The 22,223-nt window shown below is 45.4% G+C and overlaps 2 protein-coding genes across 2 annotated transcripts in view; both read right to left on the minus strand.

Moving 5' to 3' along the window:
- Heatr6 (HEAT repeat containing 6) overlaps positions 1-7,754 on the minus strand; it is a 30,664-nt gene extending 22,910 nt beyond the window's left edge. Inside the window, exons 1-5 of the mRNA XM_038327591.1 lie at positions 7,512-7,754; positions 5,545-5,652; positions 3,549-3,689; positions 2,657-2,772; positions 1,431-1,545 (exon numbers count right to left, since the gene is read on the minus strand). Coding sequence (XP_038183519.1) covers positions 1,431-1,545; positions 2,657-2,772; positions 3,549-3,689; positions 5,545-5,652; positions 7,512-7,730 — 699 coding nt within the window. The 5' untranslated portion in view covers positions 7,731-7,754. The remainder of the gene's footprint in view (positions 1-1,430; positions 1,546-2,656; positions 2,773-3,548; positions 3,690-5,544; positions 5,653-7,511) is intronic.
- A 1,195-nt stretch (positions 7,755-8,949) lies between these two features.
- Positions 8,950-13,303, minus strand: LOC119811099 (protein Wfdc21-like). The gene is made up of 3 exons (XM_038324673.1): positions 13,194-13,303; positions 10,708-10,808; positions 8,950-9,059 (listed from the first exon to the last, which is right to left on the minus strand). The coding sequence occupies exons 1-2, from the start codon at positions 13,288-13,290 to the stop codon at positions 10,714-10,716; spliced, it is 192 nt and encodes a 63-aa protein (XP_038180601.1). The 5' UTR covers positions 13,291-13,303; the 3' UTR covers positions 8,950-9,059; positions 10,708-10,713.
- Positions 13,304-22,223: the final 8,920 nt, after the last annotated feature.

A 22,223-nucleotide genomic window follows, 5' to 3' on the forward strand; every position in this document is an offset into this window, starting at 1 on the left:
TGGAATGAGAGAACCAACGTCTCCAACATGTCCTCTGAGCTCCACACAAGTGCTGTGGCAAGCCCACATGCTCACATACACATTACATAAAGTGCACTTAAAAGTTTTTAGCTGGGCCGGGCAGTGGTGGCGCACGCCTTTAATCCCAGCACTCGGGAGGCAGAGGCAGGTGGATCTCTGTAAGTTCGAGACCAGCCTGGTCTACAAGAGCTAGTTCCAGGACAGGCTTCAAAACTACAGAGAAACCCTGTCTCGAAAAAAAAAAAAAAGTTTTTAGCTGGGCAGTGGTGGTGCGTGCTCTTAATATCAGCACTCAGGAGGCAGAGGAAGGCAGATCTCTGTGAGTTTGAAGCCAGCCTGGTCTACAGAATAAGTTCCAGGACAGCCAGAACTGTTACACAGAGAAACCTTATCACAAAAACCAAACAAACAATAAAAAAAAAAAAAAAGATTTTTTTTTTTAAAGGAGCAGAGAGAAGATGTGAAAAGCTCTGCAATGAACTGTTTAATAAACATCCTGAGTGGCTCCTAAAGGCCAAGGCACGGGTGGGAGGGCAGTTCTGATCAAGTACACTCATTTCTAGGACTCTGTCCTTCAGAAATCCCCCACAGGGGAAGTGGTGAACTGCAGACTTGTTGAAATAGTGGGAGAAGTCGACTTTCATGAATTATGGCTGTGATAATTACATAAGCTAACTCCGGCTAAACGTGAAAGTCAACAACACTGACATGATTCTGTCACGCATTTTAAATGCTTTATCTTGTGCACCACATAAAAGCCCCACAATATGGTTTTATCAAGCCAACTTTAGGGCAGAACATGGAGGCACCAGGAAGTTAAATAATATGCCCAAATTATTCCATCGGTAGCCACCAGAAACCACGACGCATGTAAATATGTACAGGGAAGTTGTCTAAGAGTCATTAAAACTTAAAAAATGGGAAGGTTGTAAAACAGGGCATCAAATGATAAACATGCTCATTCAAAAAGCTGAGGGCCCACAGGATGAATTATTTCTAGCAGTCATATCTCAGTCAGGTACCAAAATTAACTTTCACTACCTTAGATCTATAATGTTTAAAATACATGCTTCTGGATTAAAATATGTTCATATATCATCATATTTGTCATTAAAAATGATATTATTGAACAATTTTCTTCCTTTTTACTCTAAAATCATTCATAATCATTGTATCGTTTTTAGATTAAGGAGGAAAAAGAATATGGCTTTTTAAGTTGTCAAAACAACACTCAGAGCAAACCAAAGCAAGCAAAATGGTTCCTTATTTAAATTTAAAGGTGTGGCCTCAGTGCTGGTGACTTACAGACACCATTTACACATCCCTGTGGCTCTGTCTTTCCAGATGACTCTAATAGAGCAGTCAAATCCTCTAGTCTCCGTTTGGATGTTAACAGCAGCCCCACCTACCATGCAAAATGTTATATCATCCATATCAGACGATTTTGGAGACTGTAAAATGGTCAAGAAAGCTTGGAAGCAGACATTCTGGTAGGACTCCTCCAGGTACGGCTGTCCTGGGACACTAAAACACAAGCAGAGAGAACATCCACAGTCTCCTCATAGATAGGTGAGAGTCAACGACAGCAACGCAGACTGCTAAGTCTAGCACACACCGCTGAATGCTACTGTGCTCTAGAAACGGCACTTTGGCTGATTAGGTCCTGCTGGACTAACACAGGCTTGAACACACATGAAGGTGGAAGAGAGCTACGTCACAGCAGCGTAGTGGAGGAGGTGTGGAGAAGAAACAATATCCTCTTGGTTCTGCCATTCAGTCAGAGGAGGGAAATACCGCAGACAGATCCTGCGGAGTGAGAACACGACCGAGTCTGCTTTCCCAGGCACCGGACAGACAGAGCTACCCAGAGACAAAGCCAAGGTTGTGCTGCCCGTCTGTTACTACATACTACAGTATCAGCTCCATCTTTTTTTTTTCTTTTTCTTTTCTTGTTTTTTTTGTTGTTGTGGGTTTTTTTTTTTTTTTTTTTTTTTTTTTTTTTTTTTTTTTTTTTTTCCTGACACAGAGTTTCTCTGTAGCTTTGGAGCTTGTCCTAGAACTAGCTCTTACAGACCAGGTTGGCCTCGAACTCACAGATATTCTTCTGCCTCTGCCTCCCGAGTGTTGGGATTAAAGGTGTGTGCCAACCACCGCCTGCCAGCTCCATCTTCTTAAAGAATATGGACTTAATAGAAACTCTCACAAGAGCCTAAATTCACATAAATATTCTTTCTAAAAGAATATGACTAAAATTTACACCAACAGAAAATAAAACTGATTGACATATTACACACCTATCACTTCTAGCATGCATTTCTCCCTTCATTTCTTGATAGGTTTTCTTTAATTAAAAACAGACAATACAAGATAACCCTGCTAAAAAGCATGAAAAATGTAAATTAGGTTCTCTCTTTTTGTTTATTAAGACAGTCTGACCTATTGCCTAAGCTGGTCTGGAACTTGCTATGTACAATAGCTTCAAGCTAAGGATCTTCTTGCCTCAGCCTCCTGAGTACTGGGATCAAAGTCATGCATCACCAGGCATAGCTTAAGCTAGGTTATTTTTCTACAATCTACGAAAGGCCCAGGAGAGTCCTACCTTCTACTGTTGGGAAACCAGGTCGGATCCACATACCTGAGACACAAGTTTGCCATACAATGAACTGCAGCTCTCCTGACCTCAGGATCAGAGTGAACTGAGTCACTCAACTTCATCAAGAGGCCGCTCTTGCCTAGCAGGTCTGGGAGATACTGAAACAAAATATCAACAGTGTGGGTATAAGAACAGCTTCTAGGAAGATTGTACCTGTTAGACAATATTTTCCTAACTAAAGAACAGTTAAATATCAAAAAATTAACCACTAGGTAAATCCTTCAACGGCTACCCCAACATGTGCCAGGAATCAGCAGTAAGAATCATGACTAGGTAATTGCTGGGGCTCTTTAGTCTTGGGTACGTGGACGCAGGTGCCGATGATAATAATGGCCAACAGTTACAGCCAGGCACTGATCCATCCTCAGGGCAGTATCTTACCATGAACAAATGAGGGATCCAGGAAGGCTATACATGCAATTGTGGCAGGATGGATACTTGAAAATAGGTATTTTGGCTCTCAAGTCTGTGTTACTAGTCTTTCAAAGAAAAGACGTAATAGTTTAAAATACCTGATGTAAAAGAGTCACCTGGGAAGAGGGGACCTCAACTGAGGAACTGTCTCCATCAGGTGGTCTGGAGAAGTGTTTGTGGGGAGTTCCTTTAACTGCTAACTGATGTAGTAGGCTCCAGCCCACTATGGGTGGTGCCATCCCTTCGCAGTTGGACCTGCACTGTATAAAAAAAGACAGCTGAGCAAGCCAGAGGAAGCAAGCTAGTAAGCAGCATCTCCCGGTGGTTTCTGCTACAGTTCCTGCCCCAGCTTCTTTGGATGATGGGCTATAAGTTGTAAAATGAAATAAACACTTTCTTCCTTTAGTTGCTTTTGGTTGTGCTGTTTATCACGGCCACAGAACACCACCTAAGACACTACCTTTTGACATTTTGAACCATTGCAGTAAACCAGAGCAGCCAGGGCTTGGAGAATTTCCATGTGTGTCCAAGAGCTACACTGCTGAAGAGCTGAGATTGTATAGGTCAACAGGAAATCCAAGTTCTGCTCGTCTACAACCACCTAACAAGAAAGGAAAAAACAGAGATGATCTAATGGAAGAGAGCACACGTTCATCTTTTTTGTACCAAAGCATTGGCTCTAAGTTTGATCAAGATAGGGGAGACCATCTCCCTGCTATAGGGTCTTGATCACTTCTGTCCCTTTGATATCTGCAAAGTAGAACCTGGTAGTCCTTGTAACTTTTCCTGGAACTAATTAGAAACTGACAACTATAAATACAGATACAAAATTCAATACACTGAAATGTCTTAATTCAATTAAACTGACTTAGTATATAGTAACCATTCAACTAATACGCATCAAACAAACACATCTGCTAACTATGTATTGTCATGGTGTGAGGAATACACCAAGAAGATATGACAAATCCCTGTCCCCTAGAGTTTATAATTTTCTCAAGAAAAAGTGGGCTGACGAAAACCCAATTTATGGACATTCAAGTCCATAGTTAGTGTCATCAAATGTTAGAAAGTTGGTTATGGGCTCTTGACGCCACAGGTGTTGGGAAGTTCTCCAATTGCCAGTGACACAGAGATGAAGCACATGACAATAGGGAAAATTCAGAAGCCATCCCACATCTGTCTGTGACAGTCTAAACCTGCAATATATGCAGCTGGTTACACACCAGCATCTAACACAAGCAGCTGGTCACACACCAGCATCTAACACACGCAGCTGGTTACACACCAGCATCTAACACACACAGCCAGTCACACGCCAGCACCTAACACATGCAGCTGGTCACACGCCAGCACCTAACACACGCAGCTGGTCACACGCCAGCACCTAACACACGCAGCTGGTCACACGCCAGCATCTAACACACGCTGCTGGTCACACGCCAGCATCTAACACACGCAGCTGGTTACACGCCAGCATCTAACACACGCAGCTGGTTACACGCCAGCATCTAACACACGCAGCTGGTCACACGCCAGCATCTAACACACGCTGCTGGTCACACGCCAGCATCTAACACACGCAGCTGGTTACACGCCAGCATCTAACACACGCAGCTGGTTACACGCCAGCATCCATCCCCTTGCCCAGCAGCAGGGTTCTGCTTTTATTTGGATGCCCTCTCTCTTGCAGTCTGAAGGATTCTGGTTGAGACAATGCTAACTGATATTCGTACACTCATCTACTCATGCATTCACTTAGAAGTTTTACAGATGGAGAACTGCAGAACAGATCTTGACAGAAATAACTGTGGAATTTTTATCCTGGGGCTCTCTGTTCCCAAGATACTTGTGGGGTTTTATATAGATTTCAAAAAAAAATAGTTTCAGGAAAAGCAAATAATATTGGTAGGAAAGACATAGGGAATCATGTGACTGTGTTCTGGGATATAATTCGATCAATTCTATTTTCCATGAAAAAAAAAATCTATGTTGGCATGAATGATGTTGGTTTAGTGAACCAAACATAAGAGAACATTCTCATAAGCAAATGTCTAGAATTTCTCAGAAAATATATTCAGCCAGAGTTCTGCTTGGTCTTAATGATATACTCTTATTAAGCATTGGCTTTTTTGGAGGTACTGATGCTGGGATTGAACCATGGCCTCATGTGTGCCATGCCCTCAAGGCAAGACTCTACCACTGAGCTGAACTCCGAGTTCAAGGCATTTTGTTTATTTGAAGCTTTTCAAAAGATCAGACAACCGACCTGGGCATGGTAGCAAACATCTGTAATCCCAACAGATGTTTGTTCATAAACATGAACAAAAAGATCAGAAGCGCAAGGTCTTTCTCAGCCAACCTGAGCTAAGATCCTGTCTCCAAACAGAACAAGGAGCTGAGCCTACCATATCTGCATTCATAGTCTGAGACCCTGAAGTGACACACATGCTTACCTGCAGTCTGTAAAGTAAATGGTGGATCAGCTGGGACACTTTGCTGACAAGGTGATTCTGACTAAGAGGCACCAATTGACAAGCCCGCACAAGAACAGCACTGACGTCCTAAAAAAAAAAAAAAAAGATAAATGCACTGGTTAGCTGAGTGAGTACCCCAAACACAGCACCGGTTAGCCAAGTGAGCATCCCAAACACAGGCAAATGGGAAAAGTATAATGAATGTTCCATACCCAGTGAGGGAAAATATCCCAGTGAAAGCTGAGGCAGAAAAAAGGGTTGGGGGAATGAAATAACAAAAATTAGGAAGTAACAAAAAGAAGGGAAGGAACTTTTTACCATATAGTACAATTAAATAACAAAAGAAGGGCTTCCAGCATGGAAAAGCACACGTACTACAGCTAAAAGTACCAAGTGAGCCAGACATTCAATGCTGTGGGGCAAATCAGAAATACACTTACATGACTTACATAAAATTAGAAAAATTACAACAACAAAAAAAGAAGACGCTAGCCACAAATGACACCATCTAATGACGCTTGCTAAGTAAAAAGGCTCTGAGCCAGGCTAAAAGGCTGACCAACCATTTCCCTGAACCACAGAGAACTGACAGTCTAGTGAGGGAAATAGGAAGAAACACAAAGTAAATTAAGAACAGAAAGAGTTCCACAGAAACCCGGTAGAGAGGGCTCCTAAAGGTGAATTTTAAGCAGAATCTGGAATGATCTGAAGAATGAGCAGAACTTTGCCAGACAGACAAGCAATCAAAAAGCCAAATGATGGTGATGGAGGTTGGGGAGCCTTGGAGACCGAAAAGCCCTCAGGTCTTGAACAGCAACACGTTCCAGATGACTGCACCCAGGGTCCAAGAGAAAAGGGGAAAAGCACACCTTGTCGCTGCTGCACAAAATACCAAAGTGTATAAATAAAAATCCCCCTAACTTCACTCTTCATTCCACTCCGCTCCCTTAGCCGTGCTGAGCTCGTCTGGATTTTCCCTTTCTATATAAATGCAGTTATTTAAAAAATCTCCTCCTTCCTTGAGCTTCACATACTGACTGTTTTATTAAGCAACTTGCTTCTGCCATTTGCCAATGTACACTGAAAATGTCTGACTAGTTTTACACTTTTATGGGTTTTCTTGTTTGCTTTTTTTATTTTTTTTTTAACTAAATAGTAGATTCTGGCAAAGAACAGTCTGGAAAGGGGTTAGTCTGGAGAAGACCAGTGAGAAACCAGGGGAATAGTCTAGGCAAGAATTAGTTTACCTAAATCACAGACAATGAGAATAAAAAGGAGAGCAAACTCAGGAACATGTTTGAGACAGATTCTGATGGATTTTAATCCGACAGGCCCCAGGATAAAGGAAAGGAACAGCATGTGCGCCCTGTGTGTATTTCAGGGTAGAGTCGAACGGACTGGGACTGGGACTGTGGGAGAAGAGTCGAATAAAGTCACCGTCGAGAGCTCTCAAGTTGGAGGTGTTTGGGGGCCATGGTAGGGCTGGCTCAAGGATTCAGGGAATTAATGATATACAAGGTCTGATGTGTTGTGTATGAGTAAGATAACTCTGACAGCAGAAGTGAGGCAAAGGAGGAGGCGCTAGTGCGGAAACAAAATAGAAAACACAGGCACTAGGGCAAACGTAGGCTCCAATTCGAGCTCTTCCACTAACCAAAGCCGTGACGCTGGATCTCTGTGAGCTTCAGTGTGTTCATCAACGAAACCAACTAAAATTATTCTCGACATCCCTGGAATCGTTCGCCAGGGATGGCAGCCTAGGGCGTCAGAGCAGCCGCCTTTGAAAGATGCTAGCTTGCAACCCTTCAGATGGAGGGCAGAGAATACGGCACAGACCAAGGGAGAAGGCCAGCCTGGAACTAAGGCACTCGGTGGACCGGTGACACCCGGAGGGTCCAGAGGAAGGAACCTGCCGTGGTCTAGGAAGGGTGAGGCGCGACGCCTACCTCGGGGGTCACGCCGCCGCCCTCACTGTAGTTCTCGGAGATGAGCTGGTCGAAGAGCAGGTGGATCTCCATGCGGGACACGGTGCTGTCATCCGGCTGCAGCGCGCGGAGCCTGGCTGACAAGCGGCGGAACCCATCGTCCTGCTCGGGCGACAGCTCCCGCGGGGCATCTCGCGGCTGCCCACAAGGAAGCGACGAGGCGACCTGCACCGCCGCCATTATTCCTACGTGAGCCAGCTGGGAAATACTTCCGGGGCACCGCTTGGGGGCAGGGCCTCGCTGCGAGCTCTAGTTCCGGAAAGTCTTTTTTGCACTACAGGTTGCAATTGTGATGATGAGGGGATCATTCCATCAGCCTGTTATCTTGTAAAAAGAGGCAGAAATAAGGCTTGAAAACTTCGCCTCCCCTTCTCTCCCCCCCATCCTTTCAGAAAGTTCGTTCCTGGTCAGGGCTGACATTCCTAGAGTTTCAAGATTCTGGCTGAAGCTGGAGAGCACTTTTGTAGATGGCAGTGTGACATCCTTGTACTCTTACTTACATCCCTACCAGAATCCGTGACCTCCTTTCCCCCCTACCCAGTGAGATAAACTGACTGTTATAGCAGCGGTTCTTCTTGCTCAACACCGGTCGTGTCTGAAGCAGTCCTCAAGACCTGTTCAAACATGGCAATGAGCTAGAAGGATGTAGGGCCCCCGTTCTTACCACAATAGAGGTATGAAGAGACTGTGTGAACAGTCTGGGTTTAACGACATGGGTGACCCACATAAAGTGTTATTCAAGACGGAATGACCTTGGTATTATAGAGTACACGGCTAAGCTGTGAACTTCCGCAGTTTCAGGTAGGAGGTTGGTGTGTAGGGGCTGCTATCATGTAGCTCAAGTCACTGCAAGCAGACCTCAAAGGCCTCCCTGGGAACTCTGTATATAGTTTTTCCTTCGGTTGGTGATGACCACAGAATAGGGATGTTCATTTTCTTGATGGACCCACATTGCCATCCACAAGGATAGATGTTATCAGAACTCAACACATTGGTATTAGAAGTTTTTCCTGCTGTTAGGATTAGATACCCGAGAGGGACAGATTAAAAAAAGGGAAAATTTATTTTTGGCTCCCTATTTCAGAGGTTTAAGGGCTGGGTCTCCTGCTTTGCTCTGTAGTAAACTAGAATTATCTTGTCGACAAGTGTGTTTGGTTGAGGCTGCTCACCTAAAGCAACCAGGAAGTGGCAAGAAGCAAGGCAGGCCCAGAATAAAATACCCCAGTGATATACCTCCTTTAGAAATGCCCTGCTTCCTAAACAGTGCCATCAACTATGAACCAACTGTCCTCAACATATGAGTCTGTAGGAGATATGTCATAGTCAAACCACAACAACCTCCAAATAATGCAAGCAACGTGGAGACTTTTACAATAATGATTTATTAAGAGAAACACCTCCTTGTCCCTCCCCCACTGTGCTCCTTGTAATCTTCATCCGTGGCCTCCATTTTCAACTGCTTTCTTGGGCATGGAGTTCCAAACAGGCATATTTTTTTCAAGGTAGAAGCTGTAGAAAGAGAGGTGCAATTATTAGAGAAGATGACCCTTGAGACAATTCTTTGTTGGAAATATAGATATAAAAATTATACTTGTTGCCAGGCAAAGGTGGCACATGCCTTTATTCCAAGCACTCAGGAGGCAGAGACAGGCGGATCTCTGTGAGTTTGAGGTCAGCCTGGCCTACAGAGCGAGTCCCAGGACAGGCTCCAAAGCTACACAGAGAAACCTGTTTCGAATGTTCTTGAGATCTGCTGTTTTTTTTGGGGGGGGGGAGTTAAGCAGCTACCTAGAATGCAAAGAGAAACAGCAGTTCCTGATTCTGGAAACCCATAGCACTGTATAGACGCCAGCAAGCACTACAGGTGGGTGGGACAAATACAGTGTTCTGAGCACGAGCAGTTTAGGTTTGTTTTGATTTAATTTATTTGTGTGGATGTTTGTGTTTGTGTATGTGCAGTTATGTGCGTGTCATGGCCTAAGAGGACAGAGGACAGATTTTGAGGCCAGTTCTTTCCTTCCACCATGTGGATTCTAGGGATCAAACTCAGATCGCCAGTCTTGGCAGCAGGAGCTCTACCAGACTGTTGATCCGAACAGTTTGGTGTTGAGAGTATATGCTAAATATACTAATACAGTTTAACCTACAGAAGCACTCCCACAACTCTAGCCTGTCTTTTCAAGCCCTATCCCTTAGACATACCATATAGTAGTTTTTTATTACTCCTTTTTGTTTTGTTTTGTTTTTTTGTTTTTCGAGACAGGGTTTCTCTGTAGCTTTAGAGCCTGTCCTGGAACTAGCTCTTGTAGACCAGGCTGGTCTCGAACTCACAGAGATCCGCCTACCTCTGCCTCCCGAGTGCTGGGATTAAAGGTGTGCGCCACCACCGCCCGGCTTTATTACTCTTTTTTTTTCAGTTAATAAGTACTAAAAATTAAAAAGGGAAACTTATACAGTATTATGAATCCCATTAAATATTTTACAGAAAAAGCATCTGCTTAGGTCAATATGGCAATGCGCATCAAAGGCTTACTATGATTATTCTTTGGACATTGATTATATATGTCAGGTTGTATCCCAAAGGAATTAATAAGGGTGTGCATATTTTAATAGTCATACAGTCATATTAATATTATAAAATAAATGTCGTAAGCTTACATTTACAAAGATTGTTGGCAGAAGAGCATATACAAAGGGCCACAGAGAAGGCAAAGATGGTGGGACGCGACTGAGATAAGTACTGATATTAAAATTGTTGGTCAACTATTTTTAAATTGAAAAGCTAAAGAATCAAAAAGCTACAAGATTCTTGTTGTTTTTAAATAATTTTTTTTATATTTGAGCACAGTTAACTATGTATCACAGTCATAAACAGACATCATTTTTGGGGTGATGAATAATGGGTGATTTTATCTTCTTGTTCGCATCTTGTCTGATTTTTCTCCTGGGTAGACTGGGTGGGGAAATTATTCTAAAGGTTTGGAAAGCATCATCCTGTGGTAGGTGCATCTTCTTTATGGAGGAAAAAGGGGAAATACTCTAGGGAGACACGTGGGATTCTATCCTACCAACTTCTGGAAAGTCCCATGGGGTCAAATGTCTAACCTGCCTGGTCTAGGCGAGATGTGTGGTAACAGTAAGGGTCAGATGGTTTTACCTGGTCTTAACTTGTAGCACAGACATGACCGCACCCAGTGCTGACACACTGGTCCCCTTGTGCACAGTCCCAGTCACCTCTGCAGAGCTCAGTGCAGGCACCTAAATCAGAAGAGATCATCTGAAAGCCAGGCAGGTGGGATAAACCGGAAATCGCAGCCGAGGCAGGCAGCTCATCAGCTAATGGCCAGCCTGGACCACACAGTGAATTTACCCTCTCACAAACAGACAAATAGGACCAGCCTGGACCACACAGTGAATTTACCCTCTCACAAACAGATGGTGAAAACCACTGTGCTTTAGGCTCAAGTTCTGGGGATGACAGTCCTCGCTTAAGGAGTAGATTTCACTAGTTTCCTTTCGCTCAAGGCAGAGTATAATTTGTAAACTGTCACCATTTAGTTCTGTTAAAAACAAGGCACACACATAATCTCATTAAAGCAAGCCCACTCTAGAGACGTGGATAGAGGGGTCGTATTTGTGGAAAGGAAGGAAGACGGTGGCGTAAATGACAACACATCCCCACACCATAGGACATGGAGCAGAACAGGGGAGATTTTGACTACGAGGTCAGTCTCCCTAGCTCCGCTTTACAGCATGGTCCCCAACTGTTTCTGGTGCTGTTGCTCCTCTGAGATGAGAAAGTTGAAGACCCCTTGACCCTATTCACAGAAGTGTGGTCAATCATTAAGTATTCATGTTGCGCTTTTTCTATATATAAAGCTTTTTCTCTATATAAGACCACTTGGCACCTTCCAGTGCAAGTAAGACTGACATTTAAGGTCCTGAAAACAAAGCAGTCTGTCACAAGTGTCCTGCAAGGGGAAACCGGAGGACTCAAAGGGCTCAGAGGAGAAACGACATTATTTCTTTTTTAAAAAATTTATTTATTTATTATGTATACAATATTCTGTCTGTGTGTGTCCCCGAAGGCCAGAAGAGGGCACCAGACCTCATTACAAATGGTTGTGAGCCACCAAGTGGTTTCTGGGAATTGAACTCAGGACCTTTGGAAGAGCAGGCAATGCTCTTAACCGCTGAGCCATCTCTCCAGCCCACAACAATATTTCTTGTTCATTAGAAAAAGCAAGCCTTGAAGTGCAGGAATATTCTCAAGGAAGAGTAATGGGGGAAAGCTGAGTAAAGATGCAAAAATTCCCAAGGGGAAAATGTCACAGGGCAGGGCTTCTGCGGGGTTGTGTGTTCCCTAGAGCGCAGGACCTACCGAAGCACTTCCATGGTTCTAGAAGGACTCCTCAGGTCGTGTCCCTTAGACATACCTAATTTGCCTCTCTGTGTTCCCTGGAATATGGGGAGCCAGGAGCAATGGCAAGGGGAGTGGGGAGGACTGGGCAGGTTTGGGAGCGGCTGGAAGTAAAGCAGAAGCAAGCACTGCAGAGGGCAAGCAGGATTTGGGGTTCCATATGACAGGCCAAGAGAATGAGGTGTCACTTGAGAAGATTATCTGCTGTGAAAGTATAGACAGAACCAGGATTCAACTAGTCAACACATGGAAGAAGGAAGAGATGGACGGGGAGAGCTTTTGTGGGAAGCTATTGCAATGACAGAGCCTTGGAGTAATCAGGGCTGAACACATTGAGGAGATGGGAGGGCAAGGGCCAGAAAAGATGCAATGTTTCAAAAACAGGAAGTTGATGGAGTAGGGAAGAAGAGAGGACTAAGCTGGATCTGAAGACATTTTGGAGCGATACATTTCAGTAAAAGATAAACCAGGAAAGAGCAGGCTGCATGATCGGGGTGGGGGTGAGGGGTTGCGGGGGAAGATGCAGTGTCAGGGCTGCCAAGATGAGACTTTACTCCTGAGAAGAGTCAGGAGACTCATCCAGAGGACCCGAGATGAATGTGTCAGGAGTTTAATGGGGCAGAATTTGAGGCTGCTGTTCCCAAAGGGCTAAGGGAAGAACGGGCAGAGAATTAAGACTACTCCTTTGAGAGGCCAAAGGAGGTGAGGTGAATCATGCTTGTATCCAGCATAGCAGGACCAAGAAGGAAGATTGCTTTAAGTTTGAGGTCAGCCTGGGCTACACAGAAAGTTCCTGGCCAGCTTGGGCTACGATCTGAGACTGTCTCAAACAAACAACAAACAAACAAATAACAACAAAAACCTATGGCAACAAATCTTTTTGAGAATATCGTTGGTAAGGGAGATTGACATAATGAGGAAAATGTCTTCTGTAGACAGGAAGAAGCTGGTGGAGAGGGAGATGTGGAAGATGGAGAAAGGCTGCTGAGCAAGCGGGAGCGGAGAGTTCACATAGGTGACCCAGCTATGGGGGGAGAGAAGGAAGAGGCAGAAAAGGGAGTCTGTTCTAGGGAACTAAGAGGTGACCGTAAAGGAGGACCCTAAAGAGAGCTTTCTTTCCTCCCTCTCCGCCCCACTTCCTGCGCGCATGCGCAGTGGTTCTGGATGGCCTACTTTGGCACCTTCATTTAAGGCAGAGCAATGCTACCTTTGCCCGAACTTACCTAAGAGATGCAATGGTCTCACTGCAGCCTGAAGCTCCTGAACCTCCAGGCTGAGGGTGACGAGGGACACCAAGAGAAGGAAGGCCCCCAGCTTCATGCTGCCGGCGGAGGATTTCAGCCAACATGCAGCAGAGCTGAGAACTGCTAGAATTTAAACCTTCCCACCCACTGAGCTAGAATGCAAAGTCAGGGGTGGGTGTGCACACCATGGAACCCAAATCACCGCCCGCCCGGAAACTAACATTGCTGGAAACAAACCACGTGTGTCCTGGGTGGTGCCATGTTACCCAAGCCAGGCTCTGTGCCAAGAACACTCTCCTCTGTCCCACAAACAGGACTCCTGAAGCTGGAAAGTTGGGGGACCTGAGGGGCTCTCATTCATTTTCAACAAAGTATTAGAGGCCAAGTCTGAGCATGGAGCATGCTGGGATAAGGAATGTGTAATTAGGGAATTACAATCCAGAAGCTGGGTGTCGTAGGAAAGACCTCATCTGCTTTTCCACCCCTCCCCTCGCTGCTCTAGGACAGGGAGTAAACTGAGGACAGGAAGAGGCAGTGGGAGAGCTAGTGGGTACAGTCACCTACCGCAGTTTTCCTCTGCCTTGATGCGATTGTCTCTGCTGCTTGGAGCCTTGGTTTTGGGGAACCCTAGCTGGCAATATCCATGCTAACCTCCCCACCCCAGGATGCCTCTCAGGCTGCTGTGGGACTTGGAATGGGGTGATAGTGACAACCAGCCTAAATGTGAACTTTCATTACCTCCTCCTTGTAGACATGCCTACCAATCTAGATGACTGATTGTGTACCTCAGGCTACCCCTGTTTGGGTGCCAGGGGTTATACCCTCTTTTTTCCCCTAGTGGTGAGGGAGGAGCACATGTAATGTTTGACCATGAATACTGTGTCTCATAAAATACCTTAACATGAAATGAGATGGAAGCCGGGGGTGGGGGTGAGCAGTGATGGGTAGCAGGGTCAGTTTGTTGTCTCTTGGTAGGTTCCTGGAAAGATGGCTAATTTCACGTTAGAGAGTCAAGTACTTGGGCTGGGACTATAACTTAATGGTAGAGGGAATGAGGCCCTGAGTTCAGTTCCTAGGGACACACATACATGCACATGCACACGCATATGCACACACACGGGAGGGGGAAGAGGGAGGAAGAGAACACTTGATATTTCACAAGGACCCTGGTTCCTATTTCTGGGCTCCAGAAGAATCCCTTCCTTTCAACTGTCACAAGTCAAAGGTCCTTTGGATAAACAGCTGATTCCATACAAGCTAGCTCTCCCAAGGGGGTTAAAAGGCAGAGTTATGGGCCATGCAGAAAGTATTTTTGCTAGCTGCTTTGACCCCACTCTGTCTAGCCTAAAGGAAGATCTGCTGGCACACAGTTTCTGCAATAGGTCTAATGCCTGACACATCGCTGACGTCTCGTCTCTGTGATAGAATACCTGGCTAAGGCAACTGGAAGGAGGAAGGTTTTGCTCCGCTACACCGTCCGCTGTTTGAGGGTATTGTTGTGGTGGAGGAGGCATGGTGGAGTGTGCAACTGGGACTTCTCACAGCTTTGCAGATGAGGAGAGAGAGGGCAGACAGATGCAGACACAGACACAGACAAACAGACAGACACACACACACACACACACACCCCCCAAAAATCACTCAAGCCCTGTCCCCAGCACCCCATGTCCCACAGTCAAGTTCTAGCTTCTCTAGCTTCTGAATTCTCCCCAGGCAGCACCAGTTAGGGGTCAATTGGTTCAAACACCTAAGCCCATGATGGGGACATTTCGTGCTCAATCCATAACGCCCAGGAGAGATTTCAGAGCTCTTCAACACTGAATGATTACACAGCTCCTTTCCGTGTGATTCCATATTTTTACAATCCCGAGGCCTGAAATAAAATTGCACAAATGTCAATGATATATTGAAATCATTCTCATTTCTTTTTATATAGCCTCATTTTGGTTTTTTTCCTGGTAGTCTAATGCTTGTTGGATCCTGACGGATCCTCAGATGAGGTGGGGACTTCCAAGTTTGAATGATGTGTTCCATGCTGTCTCCCCATCTCTTCTCTTGGCTCCCATTGTCTCTGCCATCCAGGCGCCCCTGGTTGCTCTGTTCCGTGCACATGGGTCAGTACAGTAACTTTTAACCTGCCCACCTCGACTGTGCCTAGGACATGGAATTCCTTTTCGTTTCTTCTCTGAATGTGGGCATTCTTGTCTATCAAAAGTCAAGTCCTTATCTATCAGTCAATCACCCTAGGTCAAATGTCACCTCCAGAACTTTCCTAGGCCCAACCCTGGGGAGAGTAACCTGGTCTTTAGACTTGGCATAGTTCTTATTGAACTCTGTTAAAGCGTAATACTTAATTACTACTGTCTCTGCCTTGCATGTCTCTCCTGGGAGGGTCTTGACAGCTAAGGTGGGTTTGTGTTCAATGCTCCTTGACAGGTGTTTATTGTCCTTAGTGATTATTGGGGGTGGGGTGGTTATTTTATTTTCTAACCAAATGATAAAGTTAGAGAGAAGAATAAGAATGGTGAATGGTAGAGGTGGGGGGGGGGACAAGAAGTGGAAGGTGGGCCAACCTAGAACCCATCCTGGGATCTTGAATTTGCCGAGCCAGATATTCCATAAAGGTGTGCTCTCTAAAATGACAGCACCGGAGCTCAGTAAACCCCACTGGAATCCCACCGTGTTGCCACTGAAAGTGTGAATGTGGAGAAGAATTTGTGTTAGTGAAAAAGACGCAGCTAGCATTCAGTGCAGGGACTCTAGAGGCAACCAGTAGGGAACTTATTATTTTTTTTGTTTGTTTGTGTTTTCGAGACAGGGTTTCTCTGTCTAACAGTTCTGGCTGTCCTAGAACTTGCTTTGTAGACTGGGCTGACCTTGAACTCACAGAGATCTGCCTGTCTCTGCCTCCCAAGTGCTGGGATTAAAAGCATGTGCCACCAGGGCCAGCTAGAACTTATTCTTTTTTTTTTTTTAAAGATTTATTTATTTATTATGTACACAACATTCTGCCTCCATGTATGCCTGCACGCCAGAGGAGGGCGCCAGATCTCAGTACAGATGGTTGTGAGCCACCATGTGGTTGCTGGTAATTGAACTCAGGACCTCTGGAAGAACAGCCGGTGCTCTTAACCTCTGAGCCATCCCTCCAGCCCTAGAACTTATTCTTAAGGAAGCTTCCTCTTTAAGGGAAGGAGCTAGAAACCAGCAAATAGCCTGTGATGAAAGCAACTTTCTAGAAACCCTGCTGACTGAGAACAAAGACAGTGTCAACTTGACACAGGCTTGAGTCATTTTGGAAGAGGGGGGCCTCAAATGAGAAACCACTCCCACAAGATTGGCCTGTTGACAAGTCTGTAGGACATTTTTAGAATTAGTGAGTCACAGGGGAGGGCCCAACCCATTGTGGGGGATGGCATCCCTGGGCTGGTGGTCCTGGGTACTTTAAGAAAGGAGGCTGAGCAAGTCTGGGGAAGAAGCCAGTAAGCAGCACCCCTCCATGGCCTCTGCATCAGCTCCTGCCTCCAGGTCCCCGCCCTGTTTGATTTCCTGCCCTGACTTGCTTCAGCAATGGAGTATAACCTGAGAGCTGTAGCTGAAATAAACCTTTTCCTCCGTGAGCTGTTTATGGACATGGTGTTTCATCACAGCAACAGAAAACCCAGCTGAGACAGAGAGTATTTTATTTACAGAAATAATAAGTCGAAACCAAAAGTCACCTTGCTTTCCCAGGACTACCAGGGGTGACTCCATTTGCATTTTGCACGAGTGACTGGGTTCTCCACCTGCAAAAAGAAACTGGGTTCCCCACCGTCTCGGCTCTCGGTGCACAAATGCCCTTGCTATATTTAACTTGTGCTGACTCGTTTTAGGCTGCCAACTAAATAGATACTTAAACTTTGTAAATCTATAGTGCCTCAGGAATTTAATTTTCTCTTGTGGAGACCAAGAAGTCAACAAGACCGGTGCTTGAGGAGAGGCACACTCAGACGTGAGCCAAGGGCGTGACTATTCGTCTGCTTTTGCTGAACCCTTGAGTTATTTCAGGCTAAGCTTCTCCACCGACATTCTTTTTTAATTTTTTTTTTTTTTTTTGAGACAAGGTTTCTCTGTATAGCCCTGGCTGTCCTGGAACTCACTCTGTAGACCAGGCTGGCCTTGAAATCACAGAACTCCATCTGTCTCTGCCTCCTAAATGCTGGGATTAAAGGCGTGGCCACCGTCACCCAGCTTTACACCGACATTCTTGCAGACATTCCTGTGCTTAATGCTCCAACAGGCGGTAAGGTGGTTTGTCAGTCACGTGTTGATTGCCCAACAGGAGAATTTGGCTGAGCAGTGTCGGAGCCAGGTCTGCTCCACCGTCACTTCAACTCTGTCTTCACGCTCCTCTAACCCCCTTCCTTCCCTTCCCCTTCCCCTGCCTCAAACCCTGGGAGAAGTCATCCTAGGACACTGAAGGGGAGAATTCCATCAGTGTGGTTCCAGTCAGACATCTTTCCAAGTAACGGTACAGGTAAAGCCGCCAGCCTTGGCGGTCTCGTCTGTGAAATGGGGTGAAGAAGACAAGAAAATGGAGACAGACAGAAGGGTCACAGGAAGGGAAAGGAGCCGCTCACCTTGGGAGCGAGTTTGCGTCTCCTGTTGTCAAGGATGTTTAAAAAAAACAAATTCTGCTTACTTAGGGCTAGAGTGTTTGTGGCCCTTCCTTTTCATCTCTGAATCTAAACAACACACCCCACAAGCCATCTTATAATTTTGTTTGAACATAGATTTACTTTAACATTGGGAGCTGGAGAGGTGGTTAAGAGGACCTTGGTTCGAGTCCCAGCACCCACATAGTGGATCACAACTGTCTGTAACCCCAGTTCCCAAGGAATCTATTGTCTCCTTTTGGCCTCTGCGACTACCAGGCACACACATAGTACTCACACATACGTACAGGCCAAACATCCATACACATAAAATACTTTTTAAAAATTTACTTGGTTAAAAACAATACTTAACCTTTTTATAAATGACATTCTTTGACTAATGTAGTTTAGAAATCACAAACCATATAAATAGGTGTTGCCAAGACAGCTAAGTGTGACTCTTGCCTTGAGAAGCCCACACTCACGTCTTTGTCCTGTACCACCCTTTCCCTGTCCATCTTCCTGTCTAAGTACTTAAACTCACTAACCTTGCCCTCTTCTGCCTCATCCTGAAGTTCTTTCCTGTAGAGCCAGAGATCTGGCTCTATTTGGGTGAAAGTCTCTGAGTGGGAAGGGAACTCCTCAGGTTGCTGATGGCATTTCTGGGCTGCTTTCCCTGCTGCCCCAGTCAGAGGCCATTTTTTATTGGGCATATGAGAAACACACACACACACACACACACACACACACACGTGTTTGTGTAGTATGTATGTATTCGTATTCTTGGCACCGCATCCTTTGAACTGTCAGCCGTCAGTACTATGAACATCTACAAGAGGGATTGTTGTTTTGTCTTTCTCGTCTCTGGAGCAGGCCACTTTGGGCAACTTGTGCAACGCTGTGTGAGGGACTAAGGAAAGACTACAGAGTGAATGAATAAAAATGAGCCAGAACCTGTTCGTGTCTTATTCCACTTGACATTATAATTAAGCCATGAAGAGACTCAGGGTTTAATCTAGCATTGCTATTAACTCTGTGATCACGCATGGGTTCATGGTTCCTATACGAAGGTCAAGAAGTATAGCATGTGAACAATTTCTGATAAAGAGTCATTCCTTGGGACAAGATAAAACAATGTCACAGGCAATAAAGAGCACAACATTGACTAGAGGGGACTGTCACCACCTACCACCCAAAGTGCCTTTGTTCTTGATGAGAATGCTTGCAAGAGAAAGGGATTGTTGCCAACTAATGATTAGTGAGAACCAAACTGTTCCAAATACCAGCTCTCCTGCCCCCTTAGACTCTGAAACTAGAGCGTGAGACCTGGCAGGGACCACAGTGTAAGGTCCGCCCCCTGGGAGAATGAGAGACATGTTTTCTCTCGCCTACACCTTCTCATCTGAACCAGATCTAGACAGTATAAGGGTCTGCCAGGCCAGACCAGACTAGACTGTCTGCACTTGACCCCAGCTCCAGCCTAGCAGACACTCGTGCAACTGAGGACACATTCTTTAACTCCAGCATCATGTTGCTGTGTGAAGTCTCCTTTGATACGTCACAGATGGTCTGAGACAGAGAGAGGATGACACATTCCCTCCTACTGAGCCAGGCTGGCATCTGCCACCTAGGTCAAGACAGGCATTTGAGGCCTAACCCTGATATGTATCTGATGTTTCTGAATGAAAGATCTTTCTTAGCATTGAGTAATGCCATACTTTCATACCAGCATGCCAAGTGGAGGAAAATAGTCACTGCCTCATAATTAAAACTATCAAAGAATGGAAACTACTCTGAGTGACAGAGAGAAGTGGAGTGGGGAGAAAGGGAATTGGCACACACTGGGCACTTGGTACGTGCTGTATTTTACACACACACACATTGTGCGTGTGTGTATCTCCCAGCTCTATCCTTGTTGTTAATGTTAGTATGCTATTAATGTTAAATATGTTATTATCATCCCTGTTATTAAAAATTCTCAAGGGCTAGTTCCATTTCACACATGGCCTTGCCTAGTCTGGTTTTACACAGCTGTTGCCCCCTCCTCTCCCTCCTCCTCCTCCTCGTCATGTTTGCGGGCTATATGTGCATCGGTGTGTGCATGTGTGTGTGCAGGTACACACACCCGTGTGCTCATGTAAACAGGCCAAAGAGGACAGCAGATGGCCCACTCTGTCACTCTCTGCCCTACTCCCTTGAGACAGGGTCTCTCACTGAAGTAGAGCTATGCTTGCAGCCAACAAACCCCATGATCCTCCTGTCTCCACCCCATATAGTGCTCTCAATTTATAGGCACAAGGATGGTCACACCTGCCTTTTAGTGTAGATGAGGGATTTGAACTCACGCCATCACATTTGTGCAGCAAGAACTTTCCCACTGAGTCGTTTCCCTAGCCCCGATCCAGCTTCTTAATCACCTGTCTTTCCATCTGTAAGCTTTCTCCTCCACACCTCTCCTCTGTGAACCTGCATATCGACACTTTACCTCTGTGTAACTTGAATAGCTCCTCATCCATTCACCTGGCATTAGATCCAAATCTCAGTACGGCAGAGCACAGGGCTTAGCCTAGGAATAAGGACTGGAGTCCTCTTTGTTTCAATGTCCAGTATGCCTAGAATTGCTCACGTGGTTGAACTACATGAGATGCTAACAGTGCCTCCACACTGCACTCCTAGGGGCACAGGTGGTTTAGAGATTTCATTTCTGAGTAACCATGGTGGGGCAGCCATTGAGGAACACCACATTCTTATTACGTTTAAATAGCACTATCCTGTGCTGTAATTCTGTTGTAACTTTGTGCCTGTCTGTTAGACCATTTTCTGTGATTGTGATGGCACGTATCTAAGGTAAACTTACGAAGAGGCAAGGTTTATTCTGGCTCGTGGTTTTGCAAGTTTCCATGCTTAGTTAGACAGCTCCATTTCTTATGGCGCCTGGAGCAAAACTGTGCATCACAATTAGACCCTGTGGAGAGGAAACTGTCTACCTCAGGGCAGGCAGTAGGTGGAAAGAAAGGGAGTTGCCCTGAGTGGCCCCAATATCTGCTTCAAGCTCATGTCTTCAATGCCCTAACTTTCTCTAATTGTATGGCACCTCCAAAAGGCTCCCCCATCTCTGAATATGCTAGAGGCTAAGGGCCATGCCTTTATCACGTGGGTCTTTGGATGGACATTTGTCAAAAACCATAGCACTTTCAGGCTAGGGAGGCAGGGGTGGATGGGTAGGTGGGAATGGGGCTTATGTCATTATAACTGTTTTGCCACACAAGAGAGGGAATATTTGTGACCCTCTAGGATTTCAGCAAAGAATGAAGCAGCAAAGTTCAGAGGGAAGGGCAGGGCTGACAAACGCTTTGCAGTTAGCCAGCGGTAAGACTCATGGGCCACCAATATCTATCTGTTGCACAGACCCATTGGAAGAAATGAAGATTCTTGGATTCCACATCAGACCTACTGAAGCAGGAACCCTGGGTTTGGGGTGCACTGGTCTAGGGGTTTAATGAGACTCCCCTCAGCTGGGAACCTTATGCATGCCCTTGCTGCACGGTGACCCCTTCAAGACCTTCATACTCTATCAGGATAGCAGCGTGGAAGATGCAAGCTGGGTATTACACTCACAGAATTAAGTGACTGCTTTGGGTGGATCAAGTAGGTGCCCCCTTCATCAGTAGGATTCCCTTGCATTCTGTCCCCGCCACCCACAGATCTATGCTTGACCTGTAAGCCTGAGATAACAGTGTTTGCAAACTGTTCTTGGATTGCACATTCAGTCTCAATTCCCAGGTCATTCTGATGCACCTTCAAGATTTACAGGGGCAGCAACCCATCCTAGGCTTTCAAGAAAAAGCGAGGGGTGGAGAGGTACAGAGACACAGTGTATCCACCAGGTGGCAGTATGAATGGTGGGATGGTAGTGGAATGAATGAAAGGCCGTAGCGTTTCACATCAGTCAGGGAGCAAGGTTTGGGCTAACTTTCTTACGACCCTCTTCTTCCCCGCTGTTGTTGAGAATAAGCTGATAACTAATGCTATCTAAACTTTTTCTACTAAGAATATTCCCAGCTTTTTAAATGTATAAAGACGTCTAAGCAAGGTACTATCCATCTGTGTCTTCATGGGTGTTCTGACATCATGCTATGATGTTGGTTTTGACATCAAGCAGGTGGGGCTGTGTCCAGCCATGGATACACAGGATAGGGTGTGTGTGTGTGTGTGTGTGTGTGTGTGTGTGTGTGTGTGCAAGCTTTCTATTAGGATGCCAATGTGGCTTTCTATGTGAGAAGACTGTGGATAATACCTTTTCTGAATTTTCTACAGTGAACACATCTGTCTTATATAACAAGAGCGGGGATTAATGCTTCTACCTGATTCTCAG

The sequence above is a fragment of the Arvicola amphibius genome, chromosome 4 (genome assembly GCF_903992535.2).
Source record: "Arvicola amphibius chromosome 4, mArvAmp1.2, whole genome shotgun sequence".
NCBI lineage: Eukaryota > Metazoa > Chordata > Mammalia > Rodentia > Cricetidae > Arvicola > Arvicola amphibius.

Bases quoted from the DNA above. Each gene is read 5' to 3' on its own strand.
- LOC119811099 (XM_038324673.1), bottom strand. From the start codon at position 13,290: ATGAAGCTGGGGGCCTTCCTTCTCTTGGTGTCCCTCGTCACCCTCAGC. The intron at 10,809-13,193 runs GTAAGTTCGGGC...CTTCTGATTTAG, and splicing joins GAGACCATTGCATCTCTTAG to GTGCCTGCACTGAGCTCTGC.